The following is a 16,468-nucleotide window of genomic DNA, read 5'->3' on the forward strand; positions in this document are numbered from 1 at the left end:
AACATTCATAGATGTTTTTGTAGCTAAAGCTCGCGACGAATGGAAGCAAAAAGAGATAGTATTCAATATATTCCATGTTCCTGCTAATAGAGCAGAAACCTCACTCATTTGGCTGGTAACAGAAAACAATTATTGAAAATAAAAACTCTCATAGCAAATGACACTATTAGACGACTGGGGCGTGACGTTGCCCAGTGGTAAAGCGTTCGCTTGATGCGCGGTCGGTCTGAGATCGATCCCCGTCAGTGGACCCATTGGGCTATTTCTCGTGCCAGCCAGTGTCCCACGACTGGTATGCCAAAGGCCGTGGTATGTGTTATCCTGTCTGTGGAATGGTGCGTATAAAAGATCCCTTGCTGCTAATCGAAAAGAGTAGCCCATGAAGTGGCGCCAGCGGGTTTCCTCTCTCAATATCTGTGTGGTCCTTAACCATTTGTCCGACGCCATATAACCGTAAATAAAATGTGTTGAGTGCGTCGTTAAATAAAAAATTCCCTTCCTTTATTAGACAACTAGGCTGATATTGATATGTGTACAAAGCACCGGGAACCTATCGTGAACGGTTACCGGCATCGGTGGTGTCGTGGTTAAGCCATCGGACAAGCTAAGGCTGCTATGTACAGGGTTCGCAGCCCGGTACGGGCTCCCATCCAGAGCGAGTTTTAACGACTCAATGGGCAGGTGTAAGACCACTACACCCTCTTCTTTCTTACTAACAACTAACCACTAACCACTAACAACTAACACACAGTCCTGGACAGACAGCCAGATAGCTGAGGTGCACATGACAGCGTGCTTGAACCTTAATTATCTTGAGCAATTTTAGACTTATACTCAGGAAACAGTGACTTTGGTCATTCTGGCTATTTGTTTCCTTGATAACAGAAACACATCAAAAATGAAAACTCCCCTATAGGTAATACTAAACTACATAACTTCCGGTTGTGTCAGACTCCGAAGTTTGCCGAACTTTTAAAAGAGAAGGACTGTGATTGGTGGTTAATCTGAATGTGTTGGTTGTAAAAAAAAGAAGAAGTTTCATCTGGGCAAAAAATGTATGCAGTTTTATTCCATCTAGTACTACTGTGTCAAGTAATCTTGTGCTTGGAACATGAATGGGGTACCTGTAAAAAAACCCCCCAAAACTTAAATTTTGTGCGAAACTAGGGGTTTTGTAAAAACATCTGGTTATACCGAAAATGAGCCATGAAAGGTACCATTTTCTGCAGTTAATACTTTGCGGTAGAGGTTGTAGTACTGATATTTATGGGTTATAGTTTGGTTGATGTATTGCATACAGTGTTTTTAAACACAAACGTTAACATAGTCGCCTATAATATAGTACAACCTATAACAAAAGGCATTTCTAGACTGATATGTGTACAAAAGTTCATTGAAGTTATCTTATTATTACCAAATCAGAGAGTTCCGTGTCAAGACAATTATTTACGGAGTGAAAGCAGCCGCGGCTCTGATTGGTTAATAATATCTGATATTGATTATTTGTGGAAATACCACACGTATTATCATTGCCTGGACCAGACGTAGCCCAGAGGTAAAATACTCGCTTGATGCGCGGTCGATTTGTGATCCATCCCCGTCGGTATGCCCATTGGACTATTTCTCGTTCTAGCTAGTGTACCCAACTCATATACCACAAGGCCGTGGTATGTGCTGTCCTGTCTGTGGGATGATCTATATAAAAGATCCCTTGCTATTAATGTAAAACAATGTAGTGGGTTAATAAATCAAGGTGCTCTAGTGGTGTCGTTAAACAAAACAAACTATCTATTGCCAATAAATTAATACATTTGTATTTAGTATGCAGTTGTTATGCGGTATAGAGTAAATGTGCCAGACGTTCTGTTGCTGTAATGCTTGGGTGTGATGATACGCTGTTTAATTAAGAATCGTCTCTTATTTCTTTTACGTTCATCCGGGTATGAGCACACCCCCCCCCCCCCAACACACACCCCCAACACACACACCCCCAAAACCCCCCAAACACCCCCAAACACCGAACTTTCGATAGAGACGTTAACACCACAAGTCCTGTGATTGGTTATAAATGTGAGTGTGTTGGTTGTAAAAAAAATAGTTTCATCTGGGCTGAAAATGTATGTAATTTTATTTCATCTAGTACCCCTGTGTCCAGTAGCCTTGTGTTTGGAACATGTATGGAGTACCTGTAAAAAAAAAAGTTCTCAAATATTATGCAAAACTAGGGGTGTTGTAAAAACATCTGGTTATACCGAAAATGAGCCATGAAAGGTACCATTTTCTTCAGTTAATACTTTGAGGTAAGGGTTGTAGTACTGATATTTATGGGTCATAGTTTGGTTGATATATTGCATATAGTGTTTGTAAACACAAACGTTATCATGGTCGCCTATGGGATTTTATTTGGTATAGTCATACCTATAGCACATATTCAGTGCATAATAAAAAAGATTATGATTTTTGTGATTTAATTAAATTAAACTATACTATTTGATTCATTAGCCGTCATTCGGCCATGCAAGTTCACAATGACCTTGACCTTGACAATAATTACTGTGCATGGCTCTGAATGGAGTTTGAATAACAATTAGCACTGAGGAAAAGTTGGTTTTGGCCTATAATTCATACTATAAAGATTTTAATATTTTTATTTACATGGTGTTTGACTTGCCATATACAACTGCTCTTAAATATGGTAATGTATCTAGGCAACCTGAACTTAGATTTTAATAGCAATTTATTTTTATATTAAAAATAACATGTGCCAATATTGGGTTAATGTCTTTAATTTCCATAAACATAGTTAATGTTTCATGTATGTACTTCTGAAAGCTTAACTTTTTAAAGACCTTGATTTTTATTGTCCTTTTGACATATTTATAGGGTGCTAAGTCATATTTTAGACAAATTTGTAGTTATAGGAAAAAAGTTTTTTTACTTTGAAGAAAAACTTTACCAAAGACATAATTAAAATTTTGATCACTATTGTGCCTTCTGTTCTCATTTATACATAACAATAAGCTTGTTAAACATATCTTTAGTTCTCTAAATCAAATCTTTTTTTTAAATAATCACTTAGTTTGCTCCCATGAAGTGTATTTTAGGTGTATACTAGATTTGGAACCAATTTTTCCAGATTTGATTATCTACTTTGGTGTAAGTTGATAATTTATTTTATTGTTAATGCTGTATTATCCAATGTTAATAGCTAAATAATATGCTGGATTACAGATTGTAGGAATACATCCAATATACATATTGTATTGATCTGGATTAGAAAATAATGCAATACAATAGATGTTCGGGTAATTACGTCATTTAAAAACAGGTTATTTTAGTAATGAATCAAAAATAAATATGCGAAAGCTGCATGATAATTCCAGATATCACAAATATTTAAAACCTCCAACTACAGTAAGGTATACATAAAATATAGTCAGGAATATTGGTGGCTGCCAATGGTTTTGATGGTCCATTTTGAAAATCTGCATAGCTGATGGATTGAAATTCTCGCACATGGTAACTTGAAGATACCCACACTCAGCATACAGGATTTCCCTCCAACAGTGATGTGCAGGACATTAAGTCATTACTTCATACAGATGCAGTCATGTTGATTTTTCCTTCCTCAGACATTGTATTTTTTTAATACTGTTATTTCTTTGATGTGCCTATTGAGGTCTTCATAATTTGGGGGTCAGTCAAGTGCATGTGTTTCAATGGAATAAGTTTAAGGAGTTAAGGTACTCTGAATATCCATGTTGTCTCTTCATATATAGCTGAGCACACACACACATCTGACAGTAAATATTTTCAGGAGTATTTTTTTTGTTTTATTATTTTTTCAAATATGACATATTGAATTTGTACAAAACTGTACAAAATACATGTGCTTTGTGAGGTGTACATTAAATTAGGTTGCACTGTAGAAACAACAGTTTCAGTGAGGTTGTCAATTTATGTCAGAAGACACCAGATCCTGGTTGTCATAAAAACACATGATTCGCCACCTTTTGAAACATGTATGTTATCAGTATAGGTAGCACTATACCAATTAATTTCCAGCTGGGTCGAAGTTCGAGGCGCACCGAACTTTTGATAGAGAAGTTAACACCACAAGTCCTGTGATTGGTTATAAATGTGAGTGTGTTGGTTGTAAAAAAAAATAGTTTCATCTGGGCTAAAAATGTATGCAATTTTATTTGATATAGTACCACCATGTCAAGTAGCCTTGTGCTTGGAACATGTGTGGGGTACCTGTAAAAAAAAGTACTAAAATTTTGTGCGAAACTAGGGGTGTTGTAGAAACATCTGGTTATACCGAAAATGAGCCATGAAAGGTACCATTTTCTGCAGTTAATACTTTGAGGTAGGGGTTGTAGTACTGATATTTATGGGTCATAGTTTGGTTGATATATTGCATATAGTGTTTTTAAACACAAACGTTAACATGGTCGCCTATGAGATTTTATTTGGTAAAGTCATAACACCAGCCTCGCAGCAATGGGCTTTCCTCGTCAGCAGAAAACCCGGTGAACTATTTTCCGCAGTGCTGTGGTTAGTCGAGCGTACGTAACCAGTAGCCCCACAGTCGGAATAACTCGTGCAAGTTTTCCTGCGATGTTATAGAAAGACACAGCGACCTACTCAAACTGTAAGTATTTCCTGACCATATGTGTACGGGCTCTCCTTTCTTTGTGTGTGTGTGTCGGCGGGTGGGTGGTGGTGGTGGTGGTGTGGATGGGCGGTGGTGGTGGTTGGGGAGGGGGCAGGTTGATTTCAGCCAAAATTAACCGAAAATGCCCGAATATGGATAGCAAGATATTTGCATTTCTACCAAACAGTTGTATAGAGGCAATAGGGTTCCAAACAAATCACTACTTATTTTTACATGGATTACAGCTAAAATTGTGAGTAGAATGATGGAAATACATGGTGAAAAGGTTTTAGGCCAGTTGTTTTTGTCCCAATGCGAGGATTTTCTGGACAAAACTGGATTTGGTGTGTGTGTGTGTGTGTGTGTGTGTGTGTGTGTGTGATTGTGTGTGTATGTGTGTGAGAGAGAGAGAGAGAGAGAGAGAGAGAGAGAGAGAGTATATATGTGTGTATGTGGTGTGTGTGTGGGGCGTGTGTAGGTGTGTGTGTGTAGGGTGTGTGTATAGGGTGTGTGTGTGTGTGTAGGGTGTGTGCGTGTGTGAGTGTGGGTGTGTAGGATGTGTGTGTAGTGTGTGTGTGTGTGTGTGTGGATGTTTAGGGTGTGTGTGCGTGTGTGTATAGGGTGTGTGTGTATAGGGTGTGTGTGCGTGTGGCTGTAGGGTGTGTGTACGTGTGTGGATGTGGGTGTGTAGGATGTGCGCGCGTGTGTGTGTAGGGTGTGTGTGAGGATGTTTAGGGTGCGTGCGTGTGTGTATAGGGTGTGTGTGTATATAGGGTGTGTGTGCGTGTGTGTAGGGTATGTGTGCGTGTGTGGATGTGGGTGTGTAGGGTGTGTGTGTGTGTGTGTGTGTGGATGTGTAGGGTATGTGTGAGTGGGTGTATAGAGTGTTTGTAGTGTGTGTGTGCGTGTGTGTAATGGGTGTGTGTGTGCGTGTGGATGTGTAGTGTGTATGTGCGTGTGTGTGTAGGGTGGTTGTGTATAGGGTGTGTGTAGGGTTTGTGTGCGTGTGGATGTGGATGTGTAGGGTGTGTGTGCATGTGTGTATAGGGTGTGTGTGGGTTGTGTGTGCGTGTGGATGTGTAGGGTGTGTGTGCGTGTGTATAGGGTGTGTGTGTGTAGGGTGTGTGCGTGTGTGAGTGTGGGTGTGTGCGTGTGTGAGTGTGGGTGTGTAGGGTGTGTGTAGTGTGTGTGTGTGTGTGGATGTTTAGAGTGTGTGTGCGCGTGTGTGTATAGGGTGTGTGTGCGTGTCTGTAGGGTGTGTGTGTGCATGTGTGGATGTGGGTGTGTAGGGTGTGTGTGTGTGTGGATGTGTAGGGTATGTGTGCGTGGGTGTATAGGGTGTGTGTAGGGTGTGTGCGTGTGGATGTGTAGGGTGTGCGTGCGTGTGTGTATAGGGTGCGTGTGGATGTGTAGGGTGTGTGTGCGTGTGTGTATAGGGTGTGTGTATAGGGTGTGTGTGTGTATAGGGTGGGTGTGGGTGTGTAGGGTGTGTGTGTACCTCCTTCATCCCCCGTCTCGTACGCTTATGTTTCTGACCACACCCACACCAGCAGTGACATCTATTCTTTGTGCATTTTCATTTTATTTTCGTGCTTATATCCAATTAAGGTTCAAGCATGCTGTCCTGGGCACGCAACTCTGCTAACAGGTATGTCTGTCCAGTATAGTGGTTTAATGGTTAGTTACTCGATCTAGATGGGAGCCGGTAACAGATTCGAACACAATACCTTCCAGCTTTAAGTCCGATGGCTTAAGGTTCTAATAAACCAAATCAATTACTACTGCCGATAATGTTAACGTTTACTAATAAAACTGATATAAGCAGCGTATCAACACACCTAGGAAGTACAGCAATAAAAAGTGTGGCACCTCACATCTAATCTGCTTACAAGAAAATGGGGGATCACATGCCATTTAAGAGATTTAATTAATATTTTTAATAGCAATCGTCATTTTTGCTGAAAATTGCAGTTCCATTTTTGGGGGTACCCTGCATTAATTTCAACCTCTGGCATATACTGCATAATAACTGTATAACAAATAAAAGTGTATTTATTTATTGTCAATGGATAATAGTATTTGCACAAATAATCAATGTCACACAATCACACCCACAGCTGCTTTTACTCCGTAAATATTTGCACCTCAAACTTTTACACGAAACTCTCTTCTTTGGTACTATGCGACCAAAGCCGGTACATTACTCCAGTACATATTTTAGGCGTTTAGATCTCAGTTACATAACACGTTACAGTTTGTTTGTTTTGTTTAACTAGAGCACATAGGTATTATTAATCATCGGCTATTGAATGTCAAAGATTTAGTAAACTTCAGTAGAGGGAACAAAGTCTCTAGTGGAGGGGTGGGGTGGGGGGTTGGGCAAGTAATATTTTTATCTTTATATTTTTATCTAGAAAAGGACAAAACGGTACATGCCTGTCTTTAATTGTGTGTGTCTGGTGCAGCCCCCCCCCCCCCCCCCCCCCCCCCCCCCCCCCCCCCCCCCCCCCCCCCCCAGTTCCTACGGGCTTGTATAATAATAATAATATCACCCAGATGTAGAAATCACATTTCAAATACCAACTGTACATTCATCACTGTAATAACATGGCGGGGTTTGTTTTTATTTATTCCAGATGACAACAGCGCCGAGTTCTGACACACCACAGATGACAACAACGCCGAGTTCTGACACACCACAGATGACAACAGCGCTGAGTTCTGACACACCACAAGTTCTGTTTATGCCACCTGACCACCTACCTTACTCGATTGTCTCCCTTTTATTCTTTTTCCCGCTTGGCGTCGTTGCAGTGCTGGAGGCATTCAAGGTATAAAGTTAGCTAAAGTTTTGTTTTCTTTAACGACACCACTAGAACACATTGAAGTATTTATCATCGGTTATTGGAGGTCAAAAATTTGGAAATTTGGACATATACATGCAGTCTTAGAGAGGAAACCCGCTCCATGTTTCCATTAGTAGTAAGAGATCTTTTTTATGTACCATCCAATAGACAGTTAACACGGCCTTTGATATACCAGTCGTGGTGCACTGGCTGGAAGAGAAATGACCAATGAGCCCACCGACGGGGATCGATCCCAGATTGACAGCGCATCAAGCGAGCGCTTTACCACTGGGCTATGTCCTGCCATCTTGGTATAATGTATTTACATCACTTAGTCTTTTCTTATTACTCTTCTCCACTATTTCTTCACTTTTCTTTGTGTTCAAATACCCAACAGACAGTTTCGTTTATTTTGAATGACATTGATAACTTGAACAGCTGTTAACAGTGGCAACATTCCATTTGATTAGACCGCAGTTGTGTTGTGTCTTCTCTGAATGGCTGTTAGAAAACGTTGGAAAGGCGATTTAGACTAAAGTTAAAAGTTCATTTTGTTTAACAACACCACTAGAGCACTGATTTATTAATCATCGACTAGGGGGCGGGATTTAGGTCAGTCGGTTGAGTGCTCGCTTAAGGTGCTTGCGTCGCAGGATCAAACCACCTCGGTGGATCCATTGAACTGATTTAGTTTTTCTCGTTCCAACCAGTGCACCACAACTGGTCAAAAACCGTGGTATGTGCTATCCTCTCTGTGGGAAAGTGCATATAAAAGATACCTTGCTGCATTAGGAATAATGTAACGGGTTTCCTCTGATGACTACGTGTCAGAATTACCAAATGTTTGACAGCCAATAGCCGATGATTAATTAATCAATGTGCTCCAGTGTTGTCGTTAAACAAATCAACACTTAACTTTAATCATCGGCTATTGGATGTAAATTATTTGGTAATTTTGACTTACAGTCTTAGAGAGGACATTTATTATTGTTGTATATCTGTCGGTCCAAATATAACGAAAATCAACCACCACTGAGGGGATTCACAGACTGTCAGAGTTAGAGACCAGTGTTCTACCATCTGAGCTACTGCCAGTAGGAGCACTTCATACCAACACTACATATGAACTATAAGAAACGTAATTAAAAGGGTACTTTCAACGGGCTGGGGATTGGGGGTCACGGGACCCCCCCCCCCCCCCGTGATCCGCCAATAGAAACCTGTTACCTTACATTGTATAAGGGACCGGCCTCGGTGGTGTCGTTGTTAGGCCATCGGACATACGGCTGGCAGGTACTGGGTTCGCAGCCCGGTATCGGCTCCCACCCAGAGCGATTTTAACGACTTAATGGGTAGGTGTAAGACCACTACACCGTCTTCTTTCTCACTAACCACTAACTACTAACCAACTAACAACTAACCTACTGTTCTGGACAGATAGCCCAGATAGCTGATGTGTGTGCCCAGGACAGCGTGCACGAACCTTAATTGGACATAAACATGGAAATAAGTTCAAATGAAATGAAATGTACAAAATGTCCGAGGTTAAACATGTGTACACGTGGTTCTGTTTGCAGGTGCGCAACGCGGTTAAACTGAATGACGTCACCTTGGCCCGACAGGCGTCCGACAAAGCCGCCAAGTATGCCATGGCCAGCATCCTCGTGGGCACCAACGTCATGATGGCGGCCACATGCATCGTCCTCTGCGTCTTCTACCAGTCCTGAAAGTCAGCACCACGTCACAGGGAAACCTGGTTTCCATCAAATGTGCAACACGTCACAGATTAACGAACATCGAAGGAAATCAAAGCAACGACTTTATAGGAACATGTTGCAGACGATGTTTAACGTCGAGTGTAAAAAAAAAGAAAAAAAAAGAAGAAAAAAAAAAAGACATGCGCAGAAAAATAAAGGGGGCGAGAAAAGCGATGTAGAGAGTGGTGCGCAGCACTCTCATATAACGACCGGCGAGAACACTGCTGCTTTCGTTACATATTTGATAGAAACCAGGTTTAACAGTGTGTTACTTGACATCACTGTCAAACAGGAACATTAACAGTTGAGAACAACACTGTAACATTGTGGTGACTGTTCTGCGTGATATCTTGTGATCTCAGGATGTTCGTGTTTTACGTGGCGTCACATCAAAACTTCACCGGTGGATTACCGTACTACGTGACAAATGGGTGTACACATCTTACGTGATGTAATCGCAAAACAGTAACGATGGAGTGTACCCAGTTTTCGTGATACCACAAAACAGTAAAAAAGGATGCACGCAGTTTTTGTGACATCACTACAAAACATTAAAACTGGAGTGTATGCAGTTTACGTGATACCACCACAGAACAGTAAAAATGGGGTGCAGGTAGTTTACATATCAGAACAAGACATTAACAATGGGGTGTATACGCAATTTACGAAGTATCAATACTAAACAATAGCAATGAGGTGCAGATTGTTTACTTGGTCTGGTGCTTATAAAATTTTCAGCCTAGACTCGAGACTCAAGAGACACCAGAGACACTAACGTTATGACAACGCCATAAAACATTGTATGCGTATGACGTCATTAGAGATAAGTCTGGACTCTATAAAAGTTTTATAAGCACGGGCCCAAATATCACCACAAAATAGTAACCGTGTTTTGTGGCAGTACAAACAGTATGAACCAACACAGGACTAGAACACTAAAGGCGACGCTACACGGTACAACTGCTTCGTACGAGAATAGTCGACTGCAGTACAATGGATGAAATCGTAATGTTGTCAATCGTCTATTGTCGTTGCTATTCTCGTACGAGTCACTCGTATCGTGTGGCGTGACCTTAATGTTTACCAACGTGTTGAACACTCAACGACCTTGTTACGAAACGTACCGGCCTCGGTGGCGTCGTGGTTAGCCATCGGTCTACAGGTTGGTAGGTACTGGGTTCGGATCCCAGTCGAGGCATGTTTTTTTTTTATCCAGATACCGACTCCAAACCCTGAGTGACTGCTCCGCAAGGCTCAATGGGTAGGTGTAAACCACTTGCACCGACCAGTGATCCATAACTGGTTCAACAAAGGCCATGGTTTGTGCTATCCTGCCTGTGGGAAGTGCAAATAAAAGATCCATTGCTGCCTGTCGTAAAAGAGTAGCCTATGTGGCGACAGCGGGTTTCCTCTCAAAATCTGTGTGGTCCTTAACCATATGTCTGACGCCATATAACCGTAAATAAAATGTGTTGAGTGCGTCGTTAAATAAAACATTTCTTTCTTTTTCTTTCTTGTTACGAAACGTATCACCAGTGTCTCCGTACTTTATTAATTGACATTAAATAGAAAGAAAGTTTATTTTTGTTTTGTTACCTGTGCATGTATTTAAATAACGTATTAGTCATTTTTTTTATCACCAGCGATGGTGCCAGGTAAATGATTAAAGTGACAGACCGTAGTTTCTAAACACTACGACATTTTTTATTATTTTTTACTATTAAAGCCGTTTTTGATAATTTAAATTATAAGTACTCGCATTGTATTATTTACAATATTAATTTTCGAACACCGGACGTGGTTCTGGTCATCCAGCTTTTTGCAGTACCCCAAAATTATTTTATTTTCCATAATTCCAAAAACGCACGCTCGTCTCAGAAGGAATGGTTATCAAGACAAGCTCTAGTTATTTTTAGACAGTATTTCCCTGTTTAAACATCGCAGACTTTAGCTTCTCTCTGTTATAACCATATCCAAATGTGTGTTGCAGGTTTGTAGATTAACTAAACTTAGTGTCCATTTTCACTACCTAAAACTGGGGTCTGCGACTTTAAAAAAAACAAGCTAACGAACGACCGAGTTAAACAGTTTATTCACACCATTTTAATTTATTTCTGAACATTGTGTTACAACAACAATGGGAAGAAAAGACGTGATTTTAGAATATTCTCACAAAAATACAAAACGATGAGCTGATAGATATTTTAAATGGACTGACTTGGGTTTGCGGCCAATGTAGCGTGTTTCCCACTAATAAATCTGACGACTCAAATTAACGTATAAACAAATATTATTGTTAAGAATATCAGTGTCTGTGTAGCTATGGTGTTTCGTATGCATGGACTTATTAGGACGTATATTGAAGTTGGGGCTACTATAATATTAAAGATACTGGTATCCTAAACAAGAAAATATAATTAATATGTAAGCTTAGTCGTTAAAATGTCTGTTCTTCGGAAACATGTGACAGTTAGCAGCGAACTCAAAGGACAAGGGATGAATTGTTTTTCTTTTGCGAACATTTACACATTTACAAACACGGTATGGACCCATAGAACCAGACTAAACAGTGGGTAGAATTTAACTAGCTCAGTCTTTCAAAGCTTTTTGTTACTGTCGGTATCAAAGACGTTGGCGATACGAAGCCGCAGATTCGCCATAGCCCTGTCTTAATGCTAGTGGGTCCTGGTTTTGAACCCTGATATTAGCTACCACACCTAGTGAGTTTTCGAAAGCTTAATGGGTAGGATTAAGACCATTTCTCCGACTTCTCTCACTAGCCACTGACACTGACAATTAGCCTAACACCATTAGCCCAGATAACTGGGGTATGTTCCCAGTACAGCGTGCTTGAACTTTGGTTTGATAAACCTGTTTTAGCAGAAGTAGGCCATATCCATCAAATTATTGTCGTGAATCAGTTGAACAATTCAAGGGCTGTCACGGTGATTAATGGGGGGATGGGGGGGGGGGGAGAGGGAGAAGAAGGCAACTTAAAAAGGGAGGTAATCCGTTATGTACACACCTATAGATTTATAAATATCAGCGTTTTTATTGATAAATAGTGTTTTATATTGCATTTAACATAAATACTAAGAGCCAACCTACACTTTTCTTTATTTTCTTTAAAGTGTTACTGAGAATTCATAGAGGTGTTATATCGTCATATACCACCAACATAACTGTTGTTTTCTTGAATGCAGACAGAGGAAAGAGCACAGCAATGTAACAAAGTGCCTAAACTTTAGAAGAACTCTTGTAGTATCGGTAGGTCATATATGCAACAAATGGTGATTTTTAGAAATTCTAAGGGGTCACAGTGGAGGAGGCAATTTTTAAAAAAGGGAGGTAATTCATAAATCCCTTTACATGTAAACTTATAAATGTGAGAATGATGGTTGATGGATAATGTCTCATTTTGCATTTATCATAAAGAATAAATTTGTCATGCATTTTATAAAGTTACTGATAGATGATGATATGTTAGTGATTACTTATAGCAAATTAACAACCACACACTAAAGCACACTGCTGTACAGTCGAACCTGTTTATAACGACCACCCAAAGGAACTACGAAATATGTTGATTTTATGCAGTGATAGTTTTATACTAATTCAACGTACATTTATTTACATAGAGAAAAGCCACTGAGAGACATGTATGTTATAGAAAAGCAGAGGCGGATCTAGAGGGGGATGGGCAGGGGCCCGGGCCCCCGTAAATTTTGCGACAGTTATAATTTTATTATATATTAATTTTAATTTTTTTACAATCCCCTCCAAACCTCACCCAAAGTTCCACTGGCATTCCGCCTCATGTCATTGGGACCCCACTAAATGGATTTTCTGGATTCGCCATTGAAAAGTGATTTTGACACACGGGTCCGTTATAGCAGTTCAACCGTACAGTAAACATAGAGAATAACTGGTTACTGTCTTTGGAGTTTTATCCTAAAATGGCGAGTGGTTCAAGGCTCTTACGACTTGCATTCGACCCAAGCAGGATAAAGCCGATGTCTTATGACAGTAGCCGGTTATTTTATTTATCCTGCTATCTTACAAAATACATAAAATAAAAGAAATACACCGTTTTATTTCACAACTTCACCGATTGTCAGAGTAGTAGTTTCACGCTTATCGATTGCCTTATTGCCTACAATATCCATACATCAAAACAATAAAGTTCTTAAATAACATATCAGTTAGGTTTTTTTTTAAATAAAGAAGTCTCGAAAACAGTCTTTAAAAATCAACTGGAAGCAAAATAATTAACTTCGAACACCACACCATTCATTTGCTGCTCATAAATAGGGTAAAAATAGTCCCGTCCTCAAAATGCTAGATTTGTAGTCACTAAAACCAAAAATATAGAAATGTTTCTAGTTACCAAATATTGTGATTGCAGGATAATTTGTTTTCAAGTTTATACGTAGTCAACAAACGATGTGAACTCTGAGAAACATAATATTAAATATTACATATGTGTGTGTGTGTGTGTGTATGTGTGTGTGTGTGTTTCACGCAGTCTGTCTTCAAAAATATTATATTTTATATCAATGCATCACCGGAAACCGTTACACTGTCTAAGCCTATCTTTCAGGGTTTACAAAAATACGCCCAATGTTCTTTAGTACACACGTTCTACAATTTTCTTCATTTACAATGACATCAACATCTTTAATTATAGTTCTGGCTTGTTCAGTTAATACGACAAGATACAAAAAGGCCCACTGTACTTTAGTAACTAAATAAAAAACCCAACAAAAAATCCCAACAAAAGGTAAACAAAACAACCCGAACCCCTTTTTCACACAAAAAGAAACCCCCCAAAAACAAAAAAACCTAAAAAACAACAACAACCCCCCCCCCAAACCAAACAAAAAGTCACTAGAAACATATAAAGCACCTGTGGTTCTTCAACTAGAACTATTATATTTCATCCCATCATTGATATATCCATGGCCGTAATAATAATAATAATAATAATAATAATAATAACGTGTTTTATCACAAATATCTTGTATAACATATTAAAAATATTAATTCACATGATTTCAACTTTTAAATAAATAGATATATAATACCCAAGATATATATAATGTAATATTCACATAAGTTCATATTAGTAAAAAAAAAACCCCACCCATATCACAGCAACTGCTAAAGATAAGCACACACATTCTGTCCGTAGAATCCGGTAATTCGTGAACAACACACAGACACACACCAGGGTAACATTATTGTTATTTACAGCTTTCGTACACCCTTCAGTGGGATAACATTCGTATCGAGACGGGACCTCGGTGTAGACTGCCAGGATGACAAGTTGTTTTCATGGCAAGTTGTTGCCATCAGTTTCTTTTTGCCTTTACATCTGAAATGAAACATACAGTTAAAGGGACATTCCTGAGTTTGCTGCCACTTTTAAGATGTTATCGACTAACAGAGACTGTTTAACAATTGTAATTGCATATCAAATATTTATTTCTGCATAAAATATTAGTCGCTGTACAATGTATATTAAACGTGTTTCTGATCTTTCTAATATTTGTACTTGGTTAAATTTCATTTTATTTTCTAAAATCCAGTTTGGGCTTCTTACAAATATTAAGACGACCAGAAACACTTTGAATATACAGACACTAATATTCTAAACAAGAAAATATATTTAATATGTAAGTTTAATCGTAGAAATATTTTATTAGTCGGAAACATCTTACAATGCAGCAAACTCAGGAATGTCACTTTAAAACCTGTCTACGTTTTGTCATTAAAGGTACTCTTACAACACAAAGTAGTATTTCAGTCTCTCTAGATCTGTATGTGTGCTCAGGTGTCGGTAAAGAAACATTCCTTTCGTTTGCTAAATGTGAACGATTTGTTACCATACCACTGGGCCTGCATTTAATACCCTCCTATGTGCGAAATTAAAAAAAAAAAGCATTCTAATATTATGCCCCCCCCCCCCCACAAAAAACACAACAACCCCAAAACAAACCAACCCAAAAACCCAAACCCTTCCTCCGAAACCCCTCTGCCAATAAAAAAACCCAACAGCAACAAAAACCCAACAATAACACAAAAAACCCTAACAAACAACAACAAGAAACAACACACAACTTAAACATAGAGATCCCCGGCCCTCACCCCTACACAAAAGACCCCCCCCCCCCTCCAAATACAGAGGAACTAAAAACAAGACAAAAGAAACCACCATCCCCCTAAAAAAACTAACAACAACAACAAAACTCCATCACAACAAAACTCCATCACAACAAAACCAACACCCACATGCACAGTCTCTCTCCATATATAATAACTGCCGACTAATTAAGTCAATAAAGATAGAATACTAAACGAGCTTGCCTGTGATACCATTTTTTATGAAATGAATGAACAATTTTGGTATGTGACGAGCGACACCTAGTTTCATAAACATGGCATGACAAGCAAGCTAGTTTAATATTTTATTTATTACAAACCAACTGAAAACAAGCCGCAACGCAAATGTAAGCAGATGTTGAGACCTATTACACGTTATTTTTCTACGAATTAGGTCATCAAGTGATCTACGTGACGCTCACGTGACGCCAATATGACACTAGTTAGATATTGAGCTAGTGATTGCTATGACATGAGCAATATCTCACACTGGTGTGTAATAAAATAATATATGATATAATGTGTATAAAGAAAATGTGTTATTACCACCACTGCGGACTGATCTTGTTTTCTTGGCTGATCTGGTGGATAATCCACATCGTGAAGATGATCAGCAGCAACTGTAAACAAATAACATTACTGTACTGTAACATAGCAACACGTGGCTCGTGCAATAATACTGATACACACAAACACTATATAATAGCAATCATATTTTGTTACAAGTCTATAATTATAAATACTATTACAGGCTCGTAGGAACAGGAGGGACCTGGGAGGAACAGCTCCCCCCACCACCCACCCTACTTGAATACGAAAATGTACTGTTTTTGTGTCTTACTCCATATACATAAATTTCATTGTAAGATGTTTCTGACATAGGCGTACGGGCTCCAATTTTATTTTATTTTTTATATGAAACGATAAAGAAAGAAGTTTGTTTTGTTTGACGACACCACTAGAGCACATTGGTTTATCATCGGCTATTGGATGTCAAACATTTGGTAATTTTGACAAATAGTCTTAGAGAGGAAATGTCCACCAGC

At 39.2% G+C, this 16,468-nt stretch overlaps 2 protein-coding genes across 4 annotated transcripts in view; one reads left to right on the forward strand and one right to left on the reverse strand.

Moving 5' to 3' along the window:
* The first annotated feature begins 4,395 nt into the window (after nucleotides 1–4,395).
* LOC121381130 lies at nucleotides 4,396–10,506 on the forward strand. 3 transcript variants are annotated; one of them, XM_041510268.1, is made up of 4 exons: nucleotides 4,396–4,654; nucleotides 6,266–6,305; nucleotides 7,294–7,488; nucleotides 9,081–10,506. In XM_041510268.1, the coding sequence occupies exons 3-4, from the start codon at nucleotides 7,294–7,296 to the stop codon at nucleotides 9,228–9,230; spliced, it is 345 nt and encodes a 114-aa protein (XP_041366202.1). In that variant the 5' UTR covers nucleotides 4,396–4,654; nucleotides 6,266–6,305; the 3' UTR covers nucleotides 9,231–10,506. The 3 variants fall into 3 exon arrangements, with proteins under 3 accessions (XP_041366202.1, XP_041366201.1, XP_041366203.1); XM_041510267.1 differs by lacking the exon at nucleotides 6,266–6,305 and having other exon boundaries at nucleotides 4,398–4,654; XM_041510269.1 differs by lacking the exons at nucleotides 4,396–4,654; nucleotides 6,266–6,305 and adding an exon at nucleotides 4,777–4,910.
* An 830-nt stretch (nucleotides 10,507–11,336) lies between these two features.
* LOC121380849 (tetraspanin-18-like) overlaps nucleotides 11,337–16,468 on the reverse strand; it is a 45,041-nt gene continuing 39,909 nt past the window's right edge. The window contains exons 8-9 of the mRNA XM_041509840.1: nucleotides 15,969–16,042; nucleotides 11,337–14,634 (exon numbers count right to left, since the gene is read on the reverse strand). Of these exons, the coding sequence (XP_041365774.1) occupies nucleotide 14,634; nucleotides 15,969–16,042 (75 nt within the window). The 3' untranslated portion in view covers nucleotides 11,337–14,633. The remainder of the gene's footprint in view (nucleotides 14,635–15,968; nucleotides 16,043–16,468) is intronic.

The sequence above is a fragment of the Gigantopelta aegis genome, chromosome 9 (genome assembly GCF_016097555.1).
Source record: "Gigantopelta aegis isolate Gae_Host chromosome 9, Gae_host_genome, whole genome shotgun sequence".
NCBI classification, from domain to species: domain Eukaryota; kingdom Metazoa; phylum Mollusca; class Gastropoda; order Neomphalida; family Peltospiridae; genus Gigantopelta; species Gigantopelta aegis.